At 36.3% G+C, this 15,272-nt stretch overlaps 1 protein-coding gene across 7 annotated transcripts; it reads right to left on the bottom strand.

Annotated features, from left to right (window-relative positions):
- Positions 1 to 2,536: 2,536 nt before the first annotated feature.
- LOC129241501 (uncharacterized) lies at positions 2,537 to 3,629 on the bottom strand. Of its 7 annotated transcripts, none has more exons than XM_054877857.1 (3): positions 3,325 to 3,629; positions 3,014 to 3,275; positions 2,537 to 2,963 (listed from the first exon to the last, which is right to left on the bottom strand). In XM_054877857.1, exons 2-3 carry the CDS (start codon positions 3,187 to 3,189, stop codon positions 2,840 to 2,842), a joined length of 300 nt encoding a protein of 99 aa, XP_054733832.1. In that variant the 5' UTR covers positions 3,190 to 3,275; positions 3,325 to 3,629; the 3' UTR covers positions 2,537 to 2,839. The 7 variants fall into 7 exon arrangements, with proteins under 7 accessions (XP_054733832.1, XP_054733830.1, XP_054733836.1 ...); XM_054877855.1 differs by having other exon boundaries at positions 3,014 to 3,252; XM_054877861.1 differs by having other exon boundaries at positions 2,537 to 2,948; positions 3,014 to 3,252.
- Positions 3,630 to 15,272: the final 11,643 nt, after the last annotated feature.

Raw genomic sequence — 15,272 nt, 5'->3', positions numbered from 1 at the left:
ATTTGGGTTGTACCCTTTCTGGCAGTTTCCTGCCTGTCACCCAAATGAGGTTTACCTTAACATACTGGGATAAGTCATTTAGGAGTTTATAGCATTCTATGACTTTTTTCGACGAATATATCTTGGACTCTAGCGCTTTTATTGGTGCCGGGCTGTCTGAATAAATGACGTCTTTCCTGGTGGATAATACTCTTGTATTTATCGCTGGAAGTCCTTCCTTAGTCGCAGTGACTGTCGCTTGGAATACACCACAGTGATCGGGTAGACGGAACGATTGCTTCATCTACAGTTTTTCGGAGTAAACCTCTCCAGCTAATTTGTTGTCTAATTTTAATAGATGTATAGATAGTTATTTCATTTTTCCATTGCGATTCCATTTACCTCCTTCTCTATATCCATACAAAATATCTATCAAACAAATAAAATTAAAATTTTCTTTTGAAAAATGCAACCATTCCATCAATATTTTTTTTTTTGACGTTGTAACGTTAACCTAACTTTACAGACAACCTCTTTTTTTTACGTTTTTATAAAACAGCAAAAGGAACAAAGTTAAAAAGTAAACAACTTTCTTTTAATAGCTGGAAATATCATCATCGAAGGGACCTGCGCTAGCGTAAGCCTTGCGAAAGGTTTGAAGAGTCCTTTGATTTTCATTATTTAGATAGCCAAGCAGCTACGAACTACAGGAAACAAGTACAGCCATTCTAGAAACTCACCCTCGCAGGACTGTGTATTTAAAAAAATCGTTTCAGAGTTGGCTTTAATCTCTGATGTACGAGTATTGAACTTTGCGATTTAACAATTTGATGTACTTCTTACGGAACAGATAACAAACTATAGTAGTTATTTTGTTAGGTCCCTTCAGCTTGAGTATCAGTGTATTTTCTGCTCTGAATGTACATATATTAAAGATTATAATTAAAGATATCGAAGACCAATACAGTAACACTTAATTTATGTTTTTCTGAGAGATGCTGATGGATTTCGTAACGCAAGCTCGAACGTACTCATCCAATAGACGTTATACCCAACGTATACGTAACTGAAACCGTTAATTTCAAAATGTCATAACTTTTTTTTTAAAAATCGTACAATAATTTAAAAAAATGGGTTTTAAAGCTAAAGAGTTGTACTATGCGACCTTTTCGTCGAAAATTAAAAAAAAAAATTTCTATCCCAAAAAAAATTATCAAAAATGGCTAAAATGGCCATTTTTTGACCTTTTAGGCTTCATTTACCAAAAATCCTGACGTGATGGAGCATTTTGAAGGTCAGATTCGTTTTCAGCGCATAAAAAACTACAAGAAACAAGTACAGCCATTCTAGAAACTGAAAAAAGTTAAATTTCGCAGGCCTGTGATATTAATAAAAAGCATTTAGATTTAAGAAATATCCGTTTCGTGACATATGTAAATCATAGTAATGAAGTAGTATTGTTAGTACTGGAGTCATCGCTCTATAAAGGCTTATATAAAAAAGAAGAACTTGTAGATTCTGCTGGTGTGCCACAGGATCCACCAATCAAAGTAATGACTTACTTTCAACCGAGTTGCTTTATGTCATGGTGCGAAATTTCTACTTTCATTTGGAGTCTTGTTCCAATTTTAAACAAATAGAAAAAATGTCAAATATAGGTAGAGTCTCAAAATTACAAAAACCGCGGCACAATAATATTATAGTTTTTGAAGAATGTAAACAATTTGATATCGACGCGCTCGAGTAATTTGTCTCAGACTCTTTCAAAGCTTCTAAAGGACCGGAACATTCAATCATTCGAATGTGATTTCTTGGTAAGGTTATCAAGATAACTTTTTTCTAAGCGATAGCGCTTGTGGTCTATAACTTGAAAGAAAGAGTGGCCGCAGACTCATGAAGGTCGCATTCTGGAAAGTGAACCACGAACATCGCATCATTTTATATTTTTATAGTGATAGTAATTGTGATTTTTGTAAACATGCAATTTTCGACCACAAAAAATGTTTAAATAAAAAGAAACTAACCTACTATTTTTGTGCTGCTTATTGCGTCAAGCGACATTCAACCATCGTTAAAATATACTGAATATACTCCAGGGCGGAAGAAACCGTAGATCATCTGCTCTGCACCTACTCAGCAGTGAATAGGTCTAGAATCAGGACATACCTTTTTGGCAGTTTAACATATCTGAGCAACGCTAACTCAAACAGGAGGTTTTCCATTGGGCACGCTACCAATTCACTTTTAGTACTGTTAATCCATAAATTAAAGATAAAATTAGGAGTTGCAATGACTTGGCCCATCAAATAGCCAATTATATTTAAGTACTCAATAAGTTAAACGAACTTACCACTCCACCTAATATTAGGCTTCTCGTATTGTTAGGCGAAAATATTGTAGAAGATAGGTATTTTGAATATTTTTACATGGAAAAGAAGAAAACGCAGTATGTGTATGTACTTATGTACGTATATATGTATGTATCTCGAGCGACTCAAAGAACTTACAGTCTTTTGGACCTTTGTGCCACCCATCGTAGAAGAATGACTATGAGATATAACATATTAGCCAAAGGACCTTATTCATTTTTAATGTATAAGTATTATTTTTTGTCATCAAAATATTATGAAATGCATGCAATTTAATGGTTCATATCTTATTAATTTTGCTTAATAATATCATCGATAATTTGGAAATAAGGTTTTACTTAGCGTCGAATTCGCAAAAGGAAAGGGTGGGAGCTCTCCAAAAAATATGTACGGCTTATTATATAGATTCACAATGGACCTGCCGAAGGTCTAAGTGTGTCTTACGACAACCACCCTACCTATTATATAGATTTTCATATTTGCCCAGAAGTTCACATAACATTTTTGGCATGCAGATTGCTTTTTGAACCGATGAACAAAACAGACCACGATTTCTCCGGCATCTCGGTATTCTTGGATACATTCATTGATTGCGTTTTTCTGCAATTTAGTTCACTACAATGTTCAGTAAGAATCTGATACATTTTATGGGTCACCTAACTCACCGTAGATCACTGAAGAATTTACTACAATTTTCCGGTATGCAGGTCAATTTCGGTTTTGGCTTTAATTCAAATGAGAATTCACTATTGGAATTTTGTACCTTTGCCTCTTCACGCCAGTCGCTACACTTGAGCGATGATTTGGATCTCTTGGTTTTTGGCAGGGCACCGCTGGACATTCTTAGATTCAAATATTGGGAGCTTAAGATAATCGTTCAATGAGATCAGGTCCTATGATGCTCCTAATGTTTGAGAAGGAATTGCACTGATTTATTTTCGCCATGTACATATGTATGTATTAATAATATATGCACCTGCATACGTATATTTACATGTATGTATGTACCTTCTTGGTATTTGTTTTTGCCTTTTAACGCACAGTCTGCAATCACTTGTTTTTTTATTATTATGGTTGAGTAAAGAGTGAATCTTTAACGCCCCTTCTGAATCCTTTATTTTTCTATTATTGCTTATTCTTTTCTATGTATATGCTTCAGAACAGTTTATCGAAATTTATAAAAAAATAGAAAAAACAACTGATAAAAATTCCAAATCAAAAATTTAACAACAAATCATGATTATTTGCGAGCAAAGAGATGAATCAAAACTGAAAGGAATTTCAAAGCCTCTGACTGAATAAATATTAACATATCTATATTTCTCCATCATTGAATTATGTATCAGGTCAGTCCATAAGTTCGTGCGTATTTTACCCATAATTTCACTCTTGTACGATTTTTGCATACAAAAAATTATTCGCGGAGTATAACAAAACTATTTGTATTTTTTTTATATATTGTGCATTAAACAAGTGATTGTAATCGCGGATAGAAGCACGTGTTGTTAAAAAATAAAATGGAATCTTCGAATGTGTATTTTTTTTTATAAAAGTGGTAAAAATGCAACAACTGCTGCTGCAGAAATAAACATTGTTCACGGAGAGGATACAGTGAGTTTAAGGACTGCGCAAAAGTGGTTTTCAAAATTCCGAAGTGGTAACTGCGACGTGGAGGATGCCCCGCGCGCTGGTCGTCCTAAATTCTTTAACTCCGAAGCCTTGCTCGAACTCGTGGAAGCTCAGGCAAATTTGACAGTCGATATTATAGTTCAGAGGTTAAATTCATCGCATGGAACAGTTCACAGGCACCTGGTTTAGTTGGGAAAGGTTTCAAAGCTGGGAAAATGTGTTCCGCATAGACTTTCCGTCGCCAACCTTCAGCAGAGAGTGAATGTGTGTTCTCAGCTGCTGCAGCGGCTTTAAAATGAAAGTTTTTTGAACCGTATCGTTACTGGTGATGAAAAATGGGTCCTTTACAATAATCCTTTTCGTAAACGCCAATGGTTAGATAAAGATGAAACACCAGAACCGACCCCTAGAGATGGCCTTCACCCGAAAAAGATTCTCCTGTCTATTTGGCGGGATATGGCCGGTATTGTTTATTATGAACTTCTGGAACCAAACCAGACGATAACTGCTGCTTATTATTCCCATCAGCTATCAAACCTGAATGAGGCACTTAACCAAAATGGACCGTCTTTAGTGAATAGACGCAAAGTTTTGTTTCACCACGACAACGCAAGACCTTATACCGCAAGGCAAACATTAGGCAAGCTGAACGAGCTCGGATGGGAGCTCATGCCACATCCACCATACTTTCCGGATATCGTACCTTGTGATTATCACCTTTTCCGTGGACTTCAATCCCATATGAGTAAAAAGAACTACTCTTCAAAAGAAGCTATAAAAAGAGATATCGAAGCGTATTTTGGCTCCAAGGGCAAAAAATTTTTTGAGCGGGGAACTAAACATTTGCCTAAATGTAGGGAAGACATTCTAAATAATGAAGGAAAATGTATTATTGATTAATAAATATTTTAAACATTTTCTTTATTAATTTTAAAACACCCTTTAAAAAACGCACAAACTTATGGACTGACCTGATATTTTTCCTACGATATCATTGAAAGGGTCTTTCTAAATAGTTACCCAAATGAGAATATAAAACGAAGTATTTTTGAAAAAAAACCCTCTGCAGAAAAGTACGTGAATAGAACTAGATGCCATAAATTACAGTAATTTGACACTGCTTATTGGAATTGCATTCCTCTTCGATTTTTTAAAAGGGGTAAAAAGTAGAATTTTATAACAAATGACGCCCTGCGTCGGAGCTGAAAATTTATTGGTTCTTTTCTTAGCATTTTCATACGGTTGCGTGTTCTTTTCTCAAAAGTTTTGTACTCTAAGTTTCTTATATATTGGCGCGGACCCCTTATTAGGTGTTTGGCTGAGCTCCTCCTCCTATTTGTGGCATGCGTCTTAATGTTGTTCCACAAATGGTGGGACCTACAGTTTCAAGTCGAGTCCGAACGCCAGATATTTTTTATGAGGAGCTTCTTACACCAGGTAGTGGTAGCAGAGGAAGAGGAAGGCCTCTATTACGTTGTAAACATCAGGTGAAGAAGGACTTGACTTCACTTGATGTGTCCAAGTGGTGCCGGTTAGCAGGAGAAAGAAACGACTGGCGCGCATTGTTAAACTTAGCTAAAATCGCGTAAGCGGTTATCGCGCCACTTAAGAAGAAAAAGAAGCCAATCATGTTTTCGTTTAGAATTAAGTTTGTTGATGTATACATGGCATTGCTGATCATGGTTTTCGTCCAGATTCAGTTTTAATTTTTATTTGCTCTGGCACAATTTATACACCTTTTTATCGGAAGTTTTTGAGATTCGTTTGCTCTGTGATTTTCCAGACTCTTATTGCAAGCTTCCTTGCTTTTACAGTCAGAGGCCTTATGATTCAATCCCTTGCATTTAAAACAACATAAAATTTCTATACCATTGAACACTCGACATCGCTGCCATCCGACACTCATTTTTTCCAGCCTCCAAGGGACGCCTCATCGGATGTTGTCATCGTCCAAGCTTCTGCGCCACACGTTAGGACGGGCATGATGAAAGCTTACACAATTATGTACCTATTTAGTTCAAAGTAGCGCTTGTTGGCAAGAGAGATTCTCCGTTGGATTTCAAGGTTGACATTGTTATCGGTGTTAATGCTGGATCCTAGATATCAATATCACCGGCATTCACCAACAATTTTACGCTCTTATAAAAAATTGTACCTGAGTGACTAAGCGGCTCGCACGATCCTCTTCAACATCAGGTTAAAGAAGTCACACGACAGCGAGTCACCCTGTCTGAAACCTTGTTTGGTATCAAACGGCTGGGAGAGATCCTTCCCAATTCTGACGGCGTTGCTGGTATTGAGCAACGACATCTTGCACAGCCGTATAAGTTTTGCGGAGATTACAAATTCAGACATCGCGGCATATAGGCAACTCCTTTTCGTACTGTCGAATGGAGCTTTGAGGTCGACGAAAAGATGGTGTGTGTCAATTCTCCTTTCATGTATCTTTTCCAAGACTTGTCGTATTGTGAATATCTGATGGATGGTGGATTTTCCAGTTTTAAAGCCACTGATAAGGTCGAATCAGTTGGTTGATGGTGGGCTTTAACCTTTCACACAATACGCTCGCTAGGATCTAATACACGATATTAAGAAGACTAATCCCGCGATAATTGACACAGATTGCAGGATCACCCTTCTTATGAATTGGGCAGAGCACACTCAAATTCCAATCGGTACACATGCTTTCATCCGACCATATTTTGCATAAGAGCTGACGTATGCACCTTACCAGCTCCTCGCCGCCGTGTTAGAATAGCTCAGTCGGCTATTATCAGCAAAAATTGCTAAAAGGTTTATACACTAACATTGGATAAGTGTAGGTCCAAATTTATGGTTCTTTCGGAAACGCATTTTACTGCAGATCTTTATGAAAACGAGTTTCACATTAAGAGTTACAACTGCACAGAATGTTACAGAAAATTACTAGACAATTAGGAAAATAATGGAAAAATCAATTCCTCCAGAAATATGGATGCAAGGATGTAAATTTAAATATGAAGAAGTAAATGTGCTGCGGGTGGCAGTATATACATATGTAGGTTAGCTTAGATTAGGTTAACCTGGCTGGCTGAAAGCCATCACATAGATATTTTGGTCCTTGGTGGTACCAGATGGAGCTTGACCCTTACGTTTCCTTGTAGTAGGCTTCTTGTAATAAGCCGGCATCTTTTGCGAATCTAAGTAAGCTCTGAAGCTCTAACCGCGAGAGACATTCTAACCTCTCATTCTAACATTTCATTTGGGTTCTAGCCAATGCAGGGCAAGAACATAGAAGATGATCTAGAGTTTCCCTCTCTTCCAGTTCAATCTGAAGCTATCATTGTTTGTAATTCCCATCTTGTATAGGGTGGGCCATGCAAAATTTGCTTTTTGAATCGGCTATAAAAGAACAAAAACTAATCAATATTTTTTCAAACTTTTGTTTTTATTTTGAAGACTGAACATTGTTATTTATGAATAAAAAATAATATCGTTCAAATGACTGCCACGACTGGCTTTACAGTAGGCCATTCGATCAACCCAATTTTTAAGCACATTTTAGATTGTTTGGGCTCCAATTTCATGAATGGCAACTTCGATTTCGTGTTTTAAAGCATCAATCGTCTCTGGATGGTTCGCATAGCATTTGTCCTTAACGGCTTCCCACAAAAAATAGTCCAACGGGCTTAAATCACAGCTCCGAGGTGGCCAATTGATATCGGAATTTCGGCTGATTATTCGGTTTTCAAAAACGGTAGCCAAAAGTTCGAGTGTGACTTTGACAGTGCGACAAGTTGCACCACCCTGTTGAAACCAAATGTCATCCATGTCATCCTCTTCGATTTTTGGAAACAAAAACTCGTTGAGCATGTCTCGGTAACGCTCGCCATGGCCCGATGATGCCGCCAGACCAAAAACCGCACCAAACAGTGACTCGTTGTGGATGCATTTGCTTCTCTACAGTAACGTGTGGATTTTCTGAGCCCCAAATCTGACAATTTTGCTTATTGACGTAGCCACCGATGCGAAAATCAGAGAAGAAGAAGAAGACTCACCACTTTGGAAATAGTTTTTCAATCTTTCCCAATTTTGTTCAAGCGTATAGCGGCCCATTTCGTAAATGTCAAACCTTTAAGTAAATTATGAACACATTTCACATGTCATTTGTGTTACCATTCTCAAAAAAATAGGTGGTTCAAAAAGCAAACGCTATATGGCCCACCCTATATGTGTGTGCCGCTAACAAATTGCAGCGATGTCATTGTATACCGTATTTAAAGGTTTCGGTATGCCGTTTTCTTGCTCGAATTGTTTGTAAACAGCGCGTTTGGCAATCTCATCTACAATTTCATTTTCTGCAATGCCCTTATATCAGGGTACCCAATAGATGCGTAGCCGTCTGTCTGCGGTTAGTCTCTCTATGGCTTCCCTGATCCTAAAAACGTTTTCAGACGAAATTTCATATGAATTTATTGTCTTTATCGTCGCTTGACTGTCAACGTATATATTTATGTTGGAATTGCCCCAAGTCTTTGCTAGTGCTATTTCTGAAGCCTTATACATATGTATATCCCTCTCAATAAAAAAATTTAAACAAATCCTCTTCGCAACTTACTTACTTATATAACCTTTTCATAAATCGCAATTGGTGATTGGTGATATACAGCAACCAGAGCTTAACATTAAAGGCCGAATGCCTGGGATCATTATCATGCTGAAACCTGAAATCATCACCAAACTCCAAGTATTGAACGCTTTGCATCATGCTGGCCTTTAAAATATTTTAATAAGAAAATGTATCTATTGTTGGCAACTTCTTGGGCCGCCATACACCCCCCAGACCATCACACCTCTCCGCCATGCTTCACAGTTGGTACGAGATCTTCTTTTTCCAGCGCAGTACCGCTCTTACGCCACACTAGATTCCTTCCTTTAATGCCAAATATGCAGTATTTGCTTTCATCCGAAAATATAACACATTCCCAAAATTCTGGAGGCTTTTTAACGTTTTCGTTTGCAAACTCCATGCGTTTTTTGCTGTTGATTTCGGATACAGTGCCTCAATAAAGCACTCGGACACCCAAGTGATTTGGTCTTAAATCAAAAAATATATGTATCATAAAATGCAAATCTAATACGTTTATGTGTCACATTTATTTTCGTTCTTCAAGCGTATTTTTCTAAACTATCTCATTCATATCTCAAACTCATTCGTACATAGAAAATACAAACATAAAAACTTTGAAAAATACATGACAAAAAAGAACTCGGACATTAATATAAAGTAGAGTTAGGCGAATAATATTTAATAAAAAACAATATAATTAATATTTAGTCGGCAAGCCTTTATTTTTTCTCACAGGATTCAATCTTTTTGGCATGGATTCGATCAGCTTCTTGCATGTTAAAGGATATATTTCCCCCTACTCTTCTTTAATAGCATCTTCTATGCCTATGAGGTCTTTGAAGTACTTTAGGGCAGTTGTACATAAACCATAAACGGACATTAAGAGCCTTATGCTTGGGATCGTTGCCTCGATAGTATTGGAAATTGTCCTTAATTCCCAACCTTTCAGGTCTTTGGACCAAATTTTCTTTCATAATTGTTAGGTATTGTTTGTGTTCCATATTGCCGTTCATGAAGCACGAATTTCCAGTACCAGCAGCGGACATACAACACCATACCACCCCCGTGTTTAACTGTCGGTCGGAAGTTTTTTTCCAGCAACTCTTCGTTAGGTCTTCTCTTCTTTCTTCTACAAATAAAACGTGCTTCCAGAATTCAAATCCTTATCCCCATGACGCTTTGCGAGTTTTATTCTCTTGTGTCGGTTAATCTCGTTGATGAAAGGTTTTTTATGCAACTCTTATAAAGGGTTTTTCAATAAGGGCGGGTAGATGTTGAAATGGAATAAAATGGCGCTTGCTGTGTGGCACGTAGCGCCGTCCTGCTGGAACCACATGTCGTCTAGGTCCATTTGGTTCAATATGGGCCATAAGAAATTGGAAGGGCCACCACGTATACCGAAAAATGATCGCAATGCGCGCAACGCTTGCGTTAATGAACACTCATTTTGATAATCAAGTTTTATCATTTGAACGTGCTGTTCAATCGTGTAACTTGCCATGATGATTTGGCATAAACAACTGAATAATAAACAAAAGATTTGACAGATGTCACCAAAACAAAATGGCTGCCTCAGGGCGCCAAAATCGACCCGCGCCAATTGAAAACCCCTATATTATAATTATTCTTTCGCAACACCATATGTATACTTTCGGGGTTGCAGTTAATATTAAGGTGTTGGACCACTTCTGTTGCGAGCTTAGGAGCGTTCAAATTTGGATTTTTCTCAATTTGTTGCACTATCCACCGTTCATCTGCATCCGTAAAAAGATTTGGTCGTCTCGCTTTCTTCTTATTTTCCATGCATTTTATTTCTTTGAAACGTTTTATAACGTCGTATACAGTCGAACGGGTCTATCCACTATTTTTGCGATGATGACTAATAATTAAATTTCTGACTTCAACTGAGCTTTGTCCACGCTGTTTACCCATGTTTATAATTTGGACTTTTATTCAAGAAAACACGACTGAAATTTTATTTTAATTTATTCCGTTTGCTTCTTTCTTTACATTGTTCTACCGAAAGCAAATTAATTGTGGGATTTCCCGTTTTAAAGTGTCAAGCAATCGCAATAATGCCAGATATCCGACTTCTTTTTTGACATCAATTTTGCAAATGCTGCATGATAAATTTTTTATAACAAGTAGGTAATAGATGTGTAAATTAGTATTACTATTTTTAAAAACCTATTTGAATACCCAATAGAAAAATATTATAATAAAAATATTTAACTTGCATTTCTTACAAAATTTTTGAATTTGAAGCTGCATGCTATGTATGTATGTCCGAGTTCTTTACACTACACTAATTTCCTCAGTTTTGAGGGCAATCGCTATTTCTTGTGCACAAAAACTTTAAAATAACTCCAAAGTAATGTAGTCACAGCAAAATCAATTACAAACTAAAATAAAACCGTTATTGGGTATGAATCTGACACTGCATACTGCGGGGAATCCCTGTTTTCATGCGTACGGAGACTTTTTCTGGTTCGTTGAAGTGAAGTTTTTTGTTTTTGTTTTATAAAACTTAATTTTTAAAGATGGACTTAGGAAAAACTTTATAGAAATTGCAGAAAAATGACTGACTAAACTTTTCTCATAGAAGTTTAAAATGTTTTAGTTTTTTTTACAATGAATTTCTTAACATCCTGTTGTCATTTCTTTGTGTACGAATACTTTTTCTAGCAAGTGTATGTATATCTAAAGCATACATCCACATACTCGTGTATACATATTCCCTGGGTATATGAAATGAAAAAATGTACTCGCATCGTTCAAATATATATTTTGTTAGATCTTCATTTCGACTAATTTACTTTAAATTTAAACACAGACGATTGTAATGCTTCAACAGACTTGCTAGTCATACCATATGTACTTATGTATAGACTTCTAAGCTAATTTGAATTTATAGGAAGAATATAATGAAGAGTTAATTCAGTTTTCGATACTATAACCTTGGCTGACATACTTCATTTTTGACCATTACCTAAACAATCAATCATACATCATTTGCTCCAATTAATACAATATTTGCACGTACATTATGATCCCCATAGCATACTTTTAGGCTGACCCAGAGGTATATACAACCATCCCATTAGGAAATTTTCACCCCAAACTCGTTCTCTATCAAGTTAAGGCTAAATGAAGTAGAAGGCTTAAGAATTTAAAAATTTGCAGTAAAACCATCAGCCGAATGGGTTGGTGCGTGACTGCCATTCGGAGTTCAAAGAGAGAACGTAGATTCGAATCTCGGTGAAACACTAAAATAAGAAAAAACATTTCTCTAACAGCGGTCGCCCCTCGGCAGGCAATGGCAAACTTTCGAGTGTATTTCTGCTATGAAAAAGATCCTCATAAAAAATAGCTGCCGTTCGGAGTCGGCTTGAAACTGTAGGTCCCTCCATTTGTGGAACAACATCAAGACGCACACCACAAATAGGAGGAGGAGCTCGGCCAAACACCCAAACAGGTTGTACGCGCCAATTATAGGTATATATTATATATACATATAGTAGAACTATTTAAAGCTGTCAAAATCGTTCTGTTTGAATTTAAAGAGAATTTTTTATTGGCTGACCAATTAATAACAATGTAGGTCTATGTGAACATTAACAGCTCTCTAGAACGCTGCTGCTCCAATTAAAAATTTGGTAATTATTTACTTCGTAGTGTAAATGGTAAAATTGATCAAAACATGGATGGGGGTTATATAGCATTATACATTGACATGCTTTTAATTTGTCTGACATTAATACAGCTAACTGCTTTAAACTTTCTCACTTAAGCTCGGTTACTACCTTACCACCATTATGGGGTTAGGGGTATGATTTTGAATAATTTTCAATTGCTTTATTTTACAAAAATAAAAACATACCATTAATACATCATGTTTCGACTTGACTTTAGCAAATTTTCAGAAAAAAAATTAATAATTGTAAAAGTTATCATTGTTTTTGTGGAGCCCGTTTCTCCAGCAGTCCCTTGCGGTTATCATCACAAGTCCTTGGAGATTCATCTAAAATCAATCGGACAAGGGATATAAGTTTTATTAACAAATAATCTTGTGCCTGATCGCAGCTTTTTTTCAAATTAACAATATGGCGGCGTCAGGAAATATTTTTCAGATTTTCGAGAAAAACCCGACAATTAATTGCTTAAAAAAAATCGAAATTTTGAAAAAAAAATTCTTCGAGCAGGCACGAGTTATGTTTTTCAAAATTAATTTTAATTATTGAATAACTCGAAAAGTATTTGTCGGATTCACTTCAAATTTCCACACGATATTTTTAAGATATTGTACTTTAAGAAAATGCAAAAAAATTCATTTTTTTGAAAATTCTGCCTACCCGTAACCGCTTAACCCTATATGGAGTTATGAGGAACTTAGTACCGGGTAGGCAGAATCACCTAGTAAATGAGAGTTTTCAGCAAGTTTTACTTTACCAGCCGTAATCGCATTAAATATTGGACTACAGTATTCTTCGAGTCACTCGTATCATGACAAATTCCCGGGTAATCGATGATAGCCTATAGCCAATCGCAAATAGCCTATATAAATAGTTTTTTTTTTATTTCATTTCGCATATTTAGTCTAAGAAAAAGGAATTTCTTGCAGACTATTTAACAATTATACTTAAACTAGGGCATCGGATTAAGAATATTAGTAAAAATTGTTTTATACAAAAAAATATCAAGATCGACAAATGTTGAGATTTGGTTAAATCCGCAATAGTTCTTTCATTAGGTACATTACGGTCATAATTCGTTCTAGCATTATCTGCATAGAAAGGCAACAACGCAAGAAGGTACATAACTCCACAGAACATTAAAATTTTTTCTTTAACGCCAAGATCCTTAAATTCCTGCAGGGATTGTAAGTTATCGCCAGAGAAACTGTACTGAGTTTTTAATAAATTTCTTCATTTTGAAATAGAAACATGGACGATTTTTTTAATATTTAATGAAAGTTGTGACCTCAAGCACCAATATTATAATTTATCTAGTTCAGATTGGAGTTTCATCATATCTGCGGTATTCTTAACGAGTGAATAGATCTTCGAAACGTCGACGTATAATACAAAGTTGGGGAACGAAAAACAAGAACCAAGGTCATTTATAGACAAAATAAACAGCAATGGTCCCAGAAAGCTAACTTGGGGTACGCAAGAAGTTGCGAAACAAAGTTCAGATTAAACATCATCGAGTATGACAACGCATCGCCTTCGATTCAAATAAGATTTAAGCCATTGCAGGTGGGTGGAGTGAAAACCCAGGCAAGCGCGCATATTTAGTATAAGACATTTAAGTGATGATTACAAAGATGAACTTATTTGCATTATGATCGAATGTGTTCCTTTTTGGATCGTAGTGAATAACAACACCCTTATTTCCGGTTATTCGGAAGTTCATCCCGCCAAAGCCTAGAACTACTAAGAGAAAAGGATTATTTCTACTGTACTGGAGACTTTCCATTATTCAGTGCTGGCGCCCAACAAAAATATTTTGTGAATTGTACTCCTGGGCTTGTTAAAACGATCGCTGAGTTATCGAAACATTATTACGTTACACATTGTCCTGCACTTGAAATTAATCGTAGGTGATCATCTAAACACGAACGACACGAAGAATTCTAAGCACTCAAAGCTTCCTCTAGGAAATAAGATCAAAGGACATTTTTAAATTCTTTCATAAAAACATAATTTGTTTTTGAATTACCAATCACGCTTTTAGGTATTTGGGTTCAGGGATCAATACACTAAAAGTCTTGGATATTGTAGGGTTTACATTTGAGGTATTCGAGCGTGTGTACAGAAATCGTACGGTTACAGGTACGCGGAGTTAAACTGTGAAACTGGAAGGATGCGCTTATTTTCAGGGACAGGCATAAAACACAAAAGCGAGAAAAACTTCAATAAATTGTATGGCGCAACACTCTAATGTATCCAAGAATTTCATTAAGGGTGATCAGATCGTACTGGAGACGATCGGACTAAGCAAAAATTGTACAATGTTTTTCCCCAAAATTTCCCAAAAATATGCAGTTTATATATACATAATATATAGTTTTCAAAGCATGAAATGTATTTATTTTTTAGGTACAAACATACATATTACATTTATTTTTTATTATTTTATTTATTTAAATTTATTTGTACAATAAATTAATTATTGTATAAAAATAATACGACTCGCAGCGCTGGCGACAGAGGCCTTCGGATGTCCTTTGCAACTTATGCAAAGCAATTTATGAGTTGCTTTAAGCGATTGTGTCAAATTCGTATGAGCAGACAAGCATCTTTCAGGAAATTATACATTAATTGCACATTTTTAACAGTGGGATTTCTTAGCTTCTTGATAACGTCAGCGTATTTAAAAATCTCTTGTCGACGTGTACCTGATGTTGGGCAGATTAGGATGTGTCTAGGCGCTGTGGTTTCCGCGCCGAACGGATAAGTGTCGCTAAAGTATCGTTGTAATACATGGGCATGGGTTATGATTGTGTGGCCAAGCCGCAGACGAGTGAAGGGTCTTAGCGCATGGAGAGGTATGTTTGTATCGTATACTGGCTTTTTCTGCTCAGGTTCATTGCAGAGTAGTAGGGGTCGTACCAGTCCATGGTTAGTGAAGTTCGCCTTTGGCGTGTTACGTCACTAAGATACGGAGTTCTACGAGTAAATTTG

The sequence above is a fragment of the Anastrepha obliqua genome, chromosome 3, assembly GCF_027943255.1.
Source record: "Anastrepha obliqua isolate idAnaObli1 chromosome 3, idAnaObli1_1.0, whole genome shotgun sequence".
NCBI classification, from domain to species: Eukaryota; Metazoa; Arthropoda; class Insecta; order Diptera; family Tephritidae; genus Anastrepha; species Anastrepha obliqua.
The sequence above is the reverse complement of the archived record's forward strand: the minus strand, read 5'-3'. Positions and strand labels throughout refer to the sequence as shown.